We start from the raw sequence: 15,018 nt of genomic DNA, 5'->3' as shown, positions 1-15,018 counted from the left end.
ACCTCACTCATTCAGCCGTAAATCCATTTACTGCTTCGAAATGTGTGTCACTGGGTCACTCGGTGACGAACTGCACAGATGTCTTCAGGTATACGACAGTACCGAAAGCTAAGGGACGTACGGCCAGGTCGACGAACTGCACAGCCGGTGGTAAAAGGCCTAAGGGATGCGCGGTCAAGTCGACGATCCAGAATTTCACTTTCACTTTCGAATCGATAAATAATTCGCATGTTTATTTCACACAGATGCCTTGAAATTTTTCCACACTCACAATCACAGTTCACATTTGTCAACACATAGTTATGCACTAATAATAATTGCCATATCCCTTGTCCTGCTGCACAAATCACAACAATCAGGTAATGCAATCACTAGACTGCGGATTTCATGCATTTGTAGCAAACATGAGTAGGTGCATTTTAATACAGTAGAGAGATTAAAATAATTTCAAAACACCAATGTATTATTTTCAAATTCTTAAAATGATCACAGTAAGAATCAAATATCTGTCTGGCTCCTGTCCCTTGTAATAGCGGCAGCCAACATTCATTTTGCATAAAGATCCGCAGTCTAGTGATTAGATTAAATAATCGTTTAATTAGTTTAAGCAATTATTATTAGTGCATATCTATGTGTTGACAAATGTGAACAGTGATTGTGAGTGTGGAAAAATTTCAAGGCATCTGTGTGAAATAAACATACGAATTATTTATCGATTCGAAAGTGAAAGTGAAATTCTGGATCGTCGACTTGACCGCGCATCCCTTAGGACTTCTACCACCGGCTGTGCAGTTCGTCGACCTGGCCGTACGTCCCTTAGCTTTCGGTACTGTCGTATACCTGAAGACATCTGTACAGTTCGTCACCGAGTGACCCAGTGACACACATTTCGAAGCAGCAAATGGATTTTCGGCTGAATAAGTGAGTTTTCAATACAATCAGTTTCTGCTTCTTCTCTCGTTCGGGTAACGTTGCCGTAAGTCGGGTAAAAAGATCCACCCATATGAATTGACAAGTAAAGTTCTTCCGACCGACAAAAACTGTAAAGGGTAATGTTGTTCAGAATCATGGTCTTGACAACATATCCAAAGCTCAGCGAAATCGGAGAGGAGATAGTTCAGATAGTACATCGATCGATTTACAATTACAAGTTACTTATCGCGTAAACTAAAGCCGGCCGACAAAAACTGTAAAGGGAAATGTTGTTCAGAATCATGGTCTTGACAACATATCCAAAGCTCATCCAAATCGGGTAGAAGATAGTACAATCGATCGATTTACAATTACAAGTTTTTACATTTATCGCGTAAACTAAAGCCGGCCGACAAAAACTGTAAAGGGAAATGTTGTTCAGAATCATGGTCTTGACAACATATCCAAAGCTCATCTAAATCGGGGAGGATTCACATAATCTCGAGAAACTCTTGTTCGTTACGGCATCGCGGCGTTACACCACGCTCGTCTCCCGGCGCGCCGGGCTGAACGTGCCATCGCGCGTCTAGGTCGCGCTCTGATTGGTCCGTGTTTTTCGTTAATAACTCCTAAACAAAGCCCCGGCTGACATTGGTGCAAAGGAAAATGTTGCTTCAAATGACCTAAGGAACCTCCCATTTCCCGGAGTCGAAGGGGTCTTGGGACACCCTGTATAGAACTCAAGACAATATTAACGTCACCACAGGTCCTCATGCCGTACGATGGAGCACTGCCACTTCTTCCAGCGACAGACGCGAGTAAGACAGGACTGGACGCGGTTCTTTCTCACCGACTGAGCAACGGCAGGGAACGACCTATCGCTTACGCGAGTCGAACCATGACAGGTAACAGGAACAACGATATTCACAAATCGATAAGGAGGCCTTAGCCATCGTTTGGGCCGTCCAAAAATTCTTCCACTATTTATACGCGCGCTCATTCACACTCATTACGGACCACAAAGCGCTAACGCAGATTCTACACCCGGAAAAATCGCTGCCGGTACATTGCATTAGCAGAATGGCAAACTATGCGGACTACTTGGCCCATTTCAATTTCAAAGTAGAATTCAAACCTACTAAGGAGAATACAAATGCGGACTATTGCTCTAGAGCACCACTACCAACGACAGTACAGCAGGTGCAAGCAAGCACACTGCAAGAAGAAGAAGAGCAGACAGAACTAGAAGGATTCGACCAGTTTATGGTAGACCAGATCAAGCAGCTGCCGATTCGCGCCGAGAATATTGCCAAGGAAACAGAGAAAGATCCACATCTAGGAAGAATAGTGCAACTTCTGGAAGCAGGGCAGGAGCTTGTGCGCTACGGATACAAGGCACCAGAGCGCGACTACAACTTAACGGGGAACTGCCTCGTATTCGAACACAGAATCGTCGTGCCACCATCGCTCAGGAAGGCATTCTGCAGGACCTCCATGCTGCTCATGTGGGCATTGTCAGAATTTACGAACAGACTGAGGAACGGTCACAACGCAAACAACGCCGAGACGAGTTAGCTACCTGTCACAAGAACACAGTCCCGTCCAGGCTCTCGGATCGTGGGTCGAGGGTGGTCTCGATGGGGATTGGCTCGTTCATTTGTCTACTGGCCGGGAATAGACGCGGAGATTGAACAGGCCGTGGGTTCCTGTGTAGAATGTGCGGAACAAGCGCACAGCCCTCCAAAATTTCGGGAACATCATTGGGAATACCCCAAAGGACCGTGGGAAGGTATCCATATTGACTATGCAGGCCCGATAGCAAGCACAATGTTATTAATCGTTGTCGATGCGTACAGCAAATGGATCGAGGACCAAAAAAAAAAGTTAGAGTTACAAGCAAATTTCAGCCTTAGCTTAAGAAATCCCTCGCGCATTAAGTGCAATAAAATTTATTACCTCGTAAAACCGTGCGCGCCCGGCCTACCGGGCCTTTAGTTTAGTTCCTAGAGTATATTTCCCGTTAAAACTTTTGTGCGTTTAAGTTTATTGTACCTTTTGTATTTATGTATTTATTCTGGCACAATAAACGCTCGTTTAAAAAAAAAAAGAAAAAAAACACCAGCGAGCTGGACTGTTACGCCGCAGGCCCAGGTTCGAATCCCTTCGTGGTAAATTATTTTTTATTGTTTTTTTTCATGGACAATGCATTTTCAATGTTAAATAAATTTTAAATAAAATATTTTTATTCTCGCTAAAGGACTAATTGAAAATGATACTTATTACTTTATAGAAGAAACACTAGATCTATTACTACATATACAAAAGATAATAATTATAAAATAATAATACATAACAAACAACAAATATAAATATAAATACAAAATAGAATAAATGCAATGAATAGTAATCAGAGCGGTTAATGTGGCTTGCCATCACGCTTCCTGTAGTTTGTATAATATAAACAATATACGTTACGTAGAGAATAAATATAGAAATCAAATATAATACTTATAATTTTTGTTATGTGCAAAAATAGTATTTATTTGTAAAAGACAGTAAAGTTACTCGACGAAGATTTCGGTGTAGAGATCTATCGGCTTCGATCTGGCAACGGGCTATGGGGCTCGCGCTCTTCAGAACTTTCTGTAAACTGTTTACGTTATCGTGAGATTTGATACTAGCTCTGCCTCGAAATCAGGGATTCATACCGGTATAATACCGGTATAATACCGGTACACAAAATAACGGTATTATACCGGTATTACCCCAATAACCTTTATAGAAACCGAAATACCGGTATGACACCATACCGGTAAATGGAAATACCGGTATATTTCAAGAACTTATACCGGTATTATACCGGTATTATACCGGTATTTTCGGTTGTATGTTGTACCGAAATACCGGTATGATACTATTTGAAAGTACCGATATATTTTCTCATATTTGCCGGTAATTTTTTTAATTTTCTTATTTTATTTAACAACAACAGACGTCTTGCGACAACGAACAAGCGATACCGTAACGACGCACGGAGACCGCCGCGCTGCGGAGCGCGGAAGGCGGAAATAATTGAATACGCAGCAAGGCCAAAGGCACGTAGGATTTTTGTTTTAATAAAGCAATCTTTCATTTTGTCATTAGCCATAACGAACGACATACGTTTTCTCAGATCCCTCACCACCTCCATTTTTCCTCCGTATATACCACTTTTTCGATATCGGAACGTTATCCGTTATTGTATATATTTAATACTTTATACTTACTTTTTTTAGTGTTGATATTAGAATATTTCTTATTCATTATAGTTCATTAGTGCGTTATTTTAGTTCGGTTTTAGTTTTTTTGCATTAATCTTAGTACAATTAGAGTCAGAGTCAGTGTAAGAAATGGGTCGAAGGAAGATAAATGCTGTTTTTGAATACTTCGAGTATAATTCATCGCAAAATAAATCGACATGCATAATTAATGAGTGTGGTCACGAAATTACAGTAAGTAGTCGTAAATATAGTTACTCCCAGTCGTATTTATACACTGCATCCCGACTTCTTTATTATGGCTGAAAATTGGAATACTCTACATGGTGAATAAAAAGTAATGGTCATACGTCCTAGGGGTGAATCTACACCTCTTACATCAACAAATAGTTATTGATATATTAGCTGTTAATGTTTTTACAAAATTTGATTGTGTGGAATTATACGTATAGATAAAAGCCTACTACTACAGTCCACACGTCCGTGTCGATGAGACAGAACATGATCGTGTGCGTGCCTCGAGTAAACGAAAGGGACATTCGTTGCTAGGCCCGTACCAAGCTCGAGGCACGCACACGATCATGTTCTGTCTCATCGACACGGACGTGTGGACTGTAGTAGGCTTTTGTCTATACGTATAATTCTACACAATCAAATTTTGCAAGAACTTTAGCAGCTCATATCTCAATAACTATTTGTTTGCGACACATGTGGCTCCTTTCAAACATTTTCTCTTTTCGATGAGTAGAAAGCGTTGATGTAAAAAAAAACTTTAACAACAATTTCCTTTGTTACAAACAATTTTGAGACAAGTTTCTCTTACAAATGTCCACCGATCCAGAGGTGTAGATTCACCCCTAGGACGGATGACCATTACTTTTTATACACCCTGTACATATTCGTTTACATACTACGATACTACATTTTATGTGTACTTTTAGGGAAATCATGGTACTAACCTCCAGTCGCATTTGTCTTCAACGCATCCGACTGAATTTACGTTAGTCATGCTACGTAATAGAAAACGGAAACATGATGAAACGACAACGTCGCAGACAGATACTAGCAGCTCTCTCAACAATAATAATAACAAACGCACTAGAGAAAAGCTATTGGATAACTGTGTCAACTTAGTTACCGTTCACGGCCGACCCTTTAGTTTAATAAACGATACTGCATTTCAAGATATTATTAAAATGATACCGTCGATTTCACGTTCACCCATATCATCGCAAGAAGTACGAAATGCTGTAAAAATTAAGGCAAACTTGTTTAGAGATATGCTGAATAAAAAATTAAACGGCAAATTACTATCACTAAAAATAGATACTGCGACTTGCATGGATCGCTCATTTTTGGGGATCAATGTGCAATATCTAGATGGAGTAAAAATTGTTTTAAATACCTTAGCGGTAAAAGAAATATATAATAGTCATACCGCTGTAAATATACAGAGAATTTTAAAAGACGTACTCCTCGCTTATGGAATATCTGTAAAACAGATTTATTCAATAACAACCGATAACGGCTCCAACATGATCAAACTTGTAAGACTGGTAGAAAATGATCAAGAAGATTTCGAATGCTATGACATTGAAGACAACAGTGATAGCGAAAATTCAAACTCTTTGTCTATGGATGAACTACGCGGGACTCGAAATAACGAGGAATTTCAATTGTCATTATCAGATGACGAAGATACAATTTCAAATGAAAGGGATGAAACTATTGAAAAATACCGGGCTCGATCAGTACGATGTGCAGCTCATACATTGCAGCTAGCTGTGACAGACGTATTAAAGGATAGTGATATTGCTGCAATAATAACCAACGCAAGGAGGGTTTGTAAGAAATTGCGGACACCAGTTTTCAAAAGCTTGTTAAAAGCACTGCAAAAGAAAAAACCAATCATAGATTGTCCTACGCGTTGGCATTCTACATTAGACATGCTAGAAGCCCTCTTGGAACTAAGAGAATGTTGCAATACAAGTAACGATCATTATTTGCATCCACTGACGTGGATAGAAATAGGCGACATAGTGCGTTCTTTGCTTCCAGCTCGCATCGCAACCAAAAGACTACAAGAGGAGCAACTTCTCATTGGGGATTTTTATAAAATATGGTCGCAATGCATATTGGAAACATCGACTATAAAAACTGAATTAGCAGAGAAACTCGTCACAGCCATGAAACTTCGAGAGAAGAATTTATTTGATAATGATGTTTTCTTGGCAGGTATGTATATTCCGTAATGTACAATTTAACATAGCTCTAAATCAATAGTATAAGGTATTGTATAAGGCAATGGTCATCACGATGTTTTTTTCGTAGGTATGTTTCTCGATGTGCGGTTCAACATAGTATTGAATCAAGAGCAAATTGTGCGAGCTAAAACTCATCTTGCAAGTACTTGGGAACACAAACAAAAACTGCATAAAGAATGCAGATTATCATTTAATAACACACCAAGTACTTCAACTGCAGACGAAGATGAAGTTGACGTTAACGTGTCGAAAAAATGTTACGAGATTTAGAGCGTACTAGAAGGCGTAGTTGCGATAATCATACCGTACAGATTATGAATATATTGGGGAGATTCGAAGAGCATCCACGATTGGATTCTAAAAAGAAAATTTTGGATTTTTGGGATAACCAAAAATCCCAAATGCCAGAATTATATTCTTTAGTACAAGTTGCTTTAGCAGTACCGCCAACACAAGTTAGTGTTGAAAGATTGTTTTCATCTTTAAAGTATATACTATCACCATTGCGCTACAACTTATCCGATGAAATTGTTAACGACATATTAATACTTAAAAATAATAAAATTGAAAATTTATAAATTGCTAGTTTAGAAATATATTGTTATTGTTCTAAACTAGCAATTTATAAATTTTCAATTTTATTATTTTTAAGTATTAATATGTCATCCTAGGACGGATGACCATTACTTTATATTCACCATGTAGAGTATTCCAATTTTCAACACTAACTTGTGTTGGTGATACTATTAAAGTAACTAGAATGAATAAACTAGCAATTTATAAATTTTCAATTTTATTATTTTTAAGTATTAATATGTCATCCTAGGACGGATGACCATTACTTTATATTCACCATGTAGAGTATTCCAATTTTCAACACTAACTTGTGTTGGTGATACTATTAAAGTAACTAGAATGAATAAACTAGCAATTTATAAATTTTCAATTTTATTATTTTTAAGTATTAATATGTCATCCTAGGACGGATGACCATTACTTTTTATTCACCATGTAGAGTATTCCAATTTTCAACACTAACTTGTGTTGGTGATACTATTAAAGTAACTAGAATGAATAAACTAGCAATTTGTAAATTATCAATTTTATTATTTTTAAGTATTAATATGTCATCCTAGGACGGATGAATTACTGTTTTATTCACCATGTAGAGTATTCCAATTTTCAGCCATAATAAAGAAGTCGGGATGCAGAGTATAAATACGACTGGGAGTAACTGTATTTACGACTACTTACTGTAATTTCATGACCACACTCATTAATTATGCATGTCGATTTATTTTGCGATGAATTATACTCGAAGTATTCAAAAACAGCATTTATCTTCCTTCGACCCATTTCTTACACTGACTCTGACTCTAATTGTACTAAGATTAATGCAAAAAAACTAAAACCGAACTAAAATAACGCACTAATGAACTATAATGAATAAGAAATATTCTAATATCAACACTAAAAAAAGTAAGTATAAAGTATTAAATATATACAATAACGGATAACGTTCCGATATCGAAAAAGTGGTATATACGGAGGAAAAATGGAGGTGGTGAGGGATCTGAGAAAACGTATGTCGTTCGTGATGGCTAATGACAAAATGAAAGATTGCTTTATTAAAACAAAAATCCTACGTGCCTTTGGCCTTGCCACGTATTCAATTATTTCCGCCTTCCGCGCTCCGCAGCGCGGCGGTCTCCGTGCGTCGTTACGGTATCGCTTGTTCGTTGTCGCAAGACGTCTGTTGTTGTTAAATAAAATAAGAAAATTAAAAAAATTACCGGCAAATATGAGAAAATATATCGGTACTTTCAAATAGTATCATACCGGTATTTCGGTACAACGTACAACCGAAAATACCGGTATAATACCGGTATAAGTTCTTGAAATATACCGGTATTTCCATTTACCGGTATGGTGTCATACCGGTATTTCGGTTTCTATAAAGGTTATTGGAGTAATACCGGTATAATACCGTTATTTTGTATACCGTTATTATACCGGTATTATACCGGTATGAATCCCTGCTCGAAATGCATCTCTCGTTCATCAGTCAGTTTCTTTCTATAATCGTAGCAAGAAGTCAAAATGAATCCTCAAGCCTCTACATCGAAATCTTCTTTAATCAATATTCCTGTCGCGAGTGTTTATGAATTAGAAAAAGAAGAAAAAGAAAAGCAGCATTTAAAGGATGCTTTGACATATACACAAGAGCTCCTAAAGAAAGAAAATTTAATTGCTGAAGAAGCATCTGATACAGTTTCTGATGCAGGCTATGAGAATGGGTGAACAAATTTTTTAAAATATCACCGACATAATAAATGAATATAAAATAATTTCAGAGGATTGTCTTATAGACAACGGTGAATCTGATAATGAAAACGTCAAGTACGAAGAATCTGTAGACGATGAATGGTACGAACCAGAGGAGAAGAAAAGACATTGGGATAATGTGTCATTGGATACCAAAATCAAAACGGTTACTCTTGCTCGCCGTAACCCTTCGTGGAGTTTATCAACATTGCAATCGAAAGGTAGCAAATGTTTAAAAAACAAAAAATATTTGTTACGCTGGGAGAATTATATCAAGGACGGGGGTACAATTTATGACAAGTACAATGCCATTAATCAGTGGACATATGATAGATTCAAAGAGGCTCGTGCAAACTTCCAACAAGTAACCACACGGGATTTGCAACAGTGGGCTCTAGCAGCAGCCAGTCAATATAAAACGGACAATTTTCAATTTAAAGCATCTAAACACTGGGTGGATCATTTAAAAAAACCAATAATATTAGACAAAGGAAAATAACAAAATATGTTTCGATGAGAGATACTTCTGATTTAAATAAAGTAATAGAAGCCGCCGAAAATTTTCGAAAGATTATGAAAGCAATCGTACCACAATTCAATACGAATTATATTATGAACACAGATCAAACAGGATGCCAATATCAATCTACTTTTGAAAGAACGTTAACAAAAGGAGGAGAAAAAGCAGTGCTTGTAAACAGGAGAAATATATCAAAATCCAACACACTCATACACAGCTCAATACACCGTAACAATGTCGGGAAAACTGTTACCCCATGTGTTCTTGTGTATGCAAGAACCCACCGGTAACTTCGGACCAGTCGTAAAAACAAAAGTTGATGAATTGACAACAAATTATAAAAATGTAATTTTATATCTTCCTCCAAATCAGGAAAATTAACAAACGAAATATACCAGACATTTTTAAAATCTGTACTTCAACCCTATGTGGAGGATGAGAAATTTTTATTAATTACTGATTCATGGGGAGGGCAAACAAATTTAGAAATGTACGATGAATTATTTGTCACTGACGAAGGAATTTGTACATGTACATTAAAAATTATCCCCCCGAAATGTACAGCCATGCGATGTGTATTTCTATCCCCAAATAAAGAACTTCTTAAAAAGGATACAGAATTGCAATTATTTGTTGGAAAGAGGAAGAGAAATCGCAATGTTGCAATATGCATGGTCCGCTGCAGGATTATCAACAGAAAGAGAAGTTTTCGAAAACGTGAATCAAGTTTGTTTTGCACCAGCAATACGAGAAAGTAAATGTTCGTGCAATGAAAATGAAACTGTATTAATTCGATGTGCAAGATGTTTTTGTACATTATGTTTTCCTTGTTTTTACGATAAGTACCATTGCTGTACATAACAAAGATTGTAAGTATTGTATTTGATTTCTACAGGGTGTCCCAAAACCCCTTCGACTCCGGGAAATGGGAGGTTCCTTAGGTCATTCGAAGCAACATTTTCCTTTGCACCAATGTCAGCCGGGGCTTTGTTTAGGAGTTATTAACGAAAAACACGGACCAATCAGAGCGCGATCTAGACGCGCGATGGCACGTTCAGCCCGGCGCACAGTGGTCTAAAACGCGAAATTTAGTGACATTTTGCCCAAAAACCAACTGTATCATATAGGGTGCGTTCCGTTTCACGCTTCAACGCATGAATCGCTCAGAATTCCCTAGATCCCCACCACTTCTCGCGCATCAGCTACCACAGCTCTGAGGTGAAGCGTTTGATGCGAAGTTAGTAGCGCTAAATTTGAAATCAAAAATGGCTGCTGCCATGGATGACAAAACGTTATCGGCTTTAACGTTATTTTTGTTAAATAAAAACATTGAACAAGTAGAATTGAACAATTGTAGTAGTGATTCGAGTGATACTACGGATATGAGTGACAGCGAAGATGAATTCAGCGAAGATGAATTAGAAGATACTTTTTTAAATTTTGATTTGGAGTTAATTAATACAATATTAATGGTTGGCGAAACGCGAGGAGAGATGGTTTTAACCGAAAAAATAGAAGATTATGTCGAGCGAGTTATACCTGGTTACTCTAGAACAGTATTCAAAGAACATTTTCGGTAAGTAACATAATTTGTTTTAAAAATAAAAATACTTTTTGATAATTGGTTACTAAAATGATTACATTTTTTAATAAATTTTATATCACGTTATTTTAGAATTTTTCCTGAAACTTTTGAAATGGTACTAAGAATAATTGGTCCAGCGTTATGTGAAACTAATAAATCCTCTGGTAGAAAACCAATACCAGCACAAAAGCAACTTCTTATTGCTATTTGGTTCATGGCTACTCCTGATTCTTATCGGTATTTACATGAAGCAATATATATTAATATATTACAGACTGTCACGTTATTTAATCTATATGATAAATATATCATTGTTTCAGATCTGTATCGACAAAATTTGGAGTTGGCAAAGCAACTGCTTTTCGAGCATTAAGACGTGTTACATTTGTTCTCCATTGTATTGCTCCTCGATTTATTACATGGCCAAGAGGTCAAGTTGCTGTTAATGTAATGCAAGAATTTGAAAAATCATGCGGTTTTCCCAATGTTATTGGAGCTATTGATGGGACGCATATTAAAATCCGAGCTCCCTCTGAAGATGCAAACTCATACATTAATCGAAAAGGCTTTCATTCCATCAACGTGCAAGTAATATGTAATTCTCTTGGTCAATTTACACACGTATATGCTGGACAGGTTGGATCGGTCCACGACTCTAGAGTTTTTCGGAACTCTCCAGTAGCCCGTTTTCTTGAATTACCTGCAGAGTATTTTCCGAATAATTCTCATATTATCGGAGATGCTGCATATTCCATTCATCCCCACGTAATGGTGCCTTTTCGGAATAATGGACATCTGACAAACCGGCAAATAAATTTTAACTATTGTTTGTCATCCACGAGGATGGCAGTTGAACGTGCTATAGGGTCCCTGAAAATGCGCTTTAGGGCACTATTGGATTGTTTGTCATTAACAGACGCCATAAATATTCCAGAATTCACTTTAGCATGCTGTGTATTACACAATATTTGCCTGCTTCAAAATGATGAAATGCCCGCAGAAATACAGTTCATATTTGACGAGGAAGCTAGCCTTGTACGCAGTAGTGCAGTAGAATTGGGAAAAGAGAAACGAATAACAATTATGAATGCGCTACGAATGAGAAGAAGTCATTAAAAAAGTATCTTCTAATTCATCTTCGCTGAATTCATCTTCGCTGTCACTCATATCCGTAGTATCACTCGAATCACTACTACAATTGTTCAATTCTACTTGTTCAATGTTTTTATTTAACAAAAATAAAAAATAAAATAAAATAAAGCCTATTTATTTACATATACCAACCACTAATATACAGGGTGTCCCAGACCAGGGCCCGCTCTAGGGGGGGGACAACCCGGGCATTTGCCCGGGGCGCCAAAACTTAGGGGCGCCATTTTGGCTTTGGCTGCAAGTGTGAGAAAAATATTGATGTTTTAAATATTCAATTAATAGAAAATTTCAGACTACCCTTGCCAGACGATTTTGCTAAAAAAAAAAGGGTCATTCTGTTCAGCGCGGTGCTTAGTGCTTAAAAAGGGGCAGCAATTTATTTTTTTGCCTGGGGCGTCGTAACCGCTGGAGCGGGCCCTGCCCAGACAAAGTGGTCTGTTCCGTTTCACGCTTCAAGCGCATGAATCGCATAGAGAAGCGTTCCGTTGCATTCAATGCGCACATCAGAACGCTCAGAATTCCCTAGATCCCCACCACTTCTCGCGCATTAACATCGCATCAGCTACCACAGCTCTGAGGTGAAGCGTTTGATGCGAAGCCGATGCATTAGCGGTAGATTTGAAAAAATCAGATGCAAGTAAAGCACATTATTTATTTTATATATATTAACATTAATATAATCACTGAATGAACAGCGTAACATAACAGAATATATTTTTCTTCCATTTTTGGACAATGAATTTATTATTTATTCATTAATCAATAAATACAACAATATACAATATACAATAAACAATATAACAATTGAACACCCCAATCCCAACAAGTCATTCACGTGGCCTGATGGGGCAGTACTTCTACTAATAGATCTATATAGAGAAAAGGAAGCCGAATTTAAAAACGGCTTGAAGAGGAACATCGTAATTTGGAAGGAGATTGCAGCCCAACTGCAGCAATGTAATTATGCTGTAAATGGGCTGCAATGTTCGACAAAATTTGCCGGTCTACGTCGTATATATATTATTATTTATTTGCTAGTGTTTCTAAAACTTTTAATAAAGATTTTTGAATTTCGATATTTTCAGAATGCATTCTTTCTCTTTCCTGTTTTCTTTCTCTGTGTCTGGCTTCTTTCCTTTCCCCCGCTGCCCTCCTTTCTTCGTCTCTTTGAATTTTTCTTAATTCTCTTTCTTGTTTTAGTTCTGCTATGTGGCTTTCTAAAATGGTTTCCACCCGTCTTTTTTTAATAGGCGTACCTGTAATACATATTAATATTTTTTTTTATATTTTTTTTTAATAATATTTTTTTATATATATATTTTATTACTTTGGGATCCAACCATGGACGAGGAAGAGCTGGAACCTGGTTGGGTTATAGGTGTAATCAATTCTAGCCCTTCGCTGCATGCTACAGCTGGAGGCTGCATATAGGCCCTATCGCCAATAAGTGAATCTATGGCCTACAACCACAAAATAAATTTTATAAATCTATACATAATAGATAGTATTGTATTTACATTTTTACGTATTATACACATAAGCATATACTTACAGAATAAAAGGCCCAACTGCTATACGCGTTGCCGCTTTTATTATTTTGGTCTTTTATATTTTTATAAGTACGACGTAGACCGGCAAATTTTGTCGAACATTGCAGCCCATTTACAGCATAATTACATTGCTGCAGTTGGGCTGCAATCTCCTTCCAAATTACATTGTGTCTCTTCAAGCCGTTTTTAAATTCGGCTTCCTTTTCCCTATATAAATCTATTAGGAGAAGTACTGCCCCATCAGGCCACGTGAATGACTTGTTGGGGTGTTCAATTTCCTCACGTAATTCAGGAATAGCAGTAATAGTATCCATTTTCGTGACAAAATCGCTTGACAGAAACTGCTTTCAAATTTAGCGCTACTAACTTCGCATCAAACGCTTCACCTCAGAGCTGTGGTAGCTGATGCGCGAGAAGTGGTGGGGATCTAGGGAATTCTAAGCGATTCATGCGTTGAAGCGTGAAACGGAACGCACCCATAGATATCTGTTGAGTGTTTATTGTTTTCTAAATATCCATCAACCTCGAAAATGAAAATATTAATAAAATTTAATAAAAACCATTAGTGTAACAAACAGTTAAAGTTGGAAGTTTTGAAGATAGCCTTTCTCATGGTGTTTCGGCTTCAACTTTATTTGGAAATGGCGGGGCGCTGGGATCGCCCAGATTTGAGCGCGCGGAGGACAGAGAACGTGAAGGAGAGAAACTACGAAGACACTCGCGAGAATAGCCTGCTTCGATTGAGTATAACTTTATTGGCGCGAGAATACAGAACTCGGATGGTCGTTGAGCGTGATGTGTCGCGAGGTATGAATCCTCCGACGCAGGAGGATCCTTAAATAGCCATCGCTTTGCCTCCTAGAAGTTAGCCCCCCACTTGTTGAATTAAACAATTTCAACAGTTGTGCTGAATTGTGCTATGTTTGTGCTATATTGTGCTCGAATATTATAACTATAATATGAAAAATAAGATGAAAAAATGAGAAAAACGATTTTTTGAGTAGCCCCCCACTTTTCATTTTTTTCAGTTTTCTCAATTGTGCTAAGTTGTGCTAAGTTGTGCTAAGATTGTGCTCAAGTATTACTTTAAAAAAATTATAAATAAAAAAGTTATGGTGAAAAAACGTTTTCGACATCTAATTAACGTTTAAGTAAGAAACAGTTATCCAAACAGCATATAATCATATATCTGAGTTGTGCTAGCCTAGCACAAGTCAGCACAACTTTTAATTTCCCCAGCTCAACGATATAAAGGGCACTTTACTCTTGTGCGCTGCCCTTCGCGCTAAGGTACTTTTACCATTTTTGGTCTTTCTGGTCATCCGAACATAGTAATATTGCATATCTGAGTTGTGCTAGCCTAGCACAAGTCAGCACAACTTTTAATTTCCCCAGCACAACGATATAAAGGGCACTTTACTCTTGTGCGCTGCCCTTCGCGCTAAGGTACTTT

General features: G+C 37.5%; 2 protein-coding genes across 3 annotated transcripts; one reads left to right on the top strand and one right to left on the bottom strand.

Annotated features, from left to right (window-relative positions):
• The first annotated feature begins 4,820 nt into the window (after window positions 1–4,820).
• On the top strand, window positions 4,821–11,979 carry LOC143211135 (uncharacterized). The gene is made up of 8 exons (XM_076428596.1): window positions 4,821–6,404; window positions 6,501–6,638; window positions 8,788–9,212; window positions 9,381–9,420; window positions 9,496–9,564; window positions 9,890–9,995; window positions 10,954–11,100; window positions 11,184–11,979. Exons 1-8 carry the CDS (start codon window positions 5,177–5,179, stop codon window positions 11,977–11,979), a joined length of 2,949 nt encoding a protein of 982 aa, XP_076284711.1. The 5' UTR covers window positions 4,821–5,176.
• LOC143211240 (uncharacterized) lies at window positions 11,430–14,853 on the bottom strand. Of its 2 annotated transcripts, none has more exons than XM_076428724.1 (3): window positions 13,568–14,840; window positions 13,343–13,475; window positions 11,430–13,271 (listed from the first exon to the last, which is right to left on the bottom strand). In XM_076428724.1, the coding sequence occupies exons 1-3, from the start codon at window positions 13,877–13,879 to the stop codon at window positions 13,039–13,041; spliced, it is 678 nt and encodes a 225-aa protein (XP_076284839.1). In that variant the 5' UTR covers window positions 13,880–14,840; the 3' UTR covers window positions 11,430–13,038. The 2 variants fall into 2 exon arrangements, with proteins under 2 accessions (XP_076284839.1, XP_076284840.1); XM_076428725.1 differs by having other exon boundaries at window positions 13,105–13,271; window positions 13,356–13,475; window positions 13,568–14,853.
• Between the last annotated feature and the right edge of the window lie 165 nt (window positions 14,854–15,018).

Source organism: Lasioglossum baleicum, chromosome 8 (assembly GCF_051020765.1).
Source record: "Lasioglossum baleicum chromosome 8, iyLasBale1, whole genome shotgun sequence".
Taxonomy (NCBI): domain Eukaryota; kingdom Metazoa; phylum Arthropoda; class Insecta; order Hymenoptera; family Halictidae; genus Lasioglossum; species Lasioglossum baleicum.
This window is presented reverse-complemented; position numbering and strand designations above follow the sequence as displayed.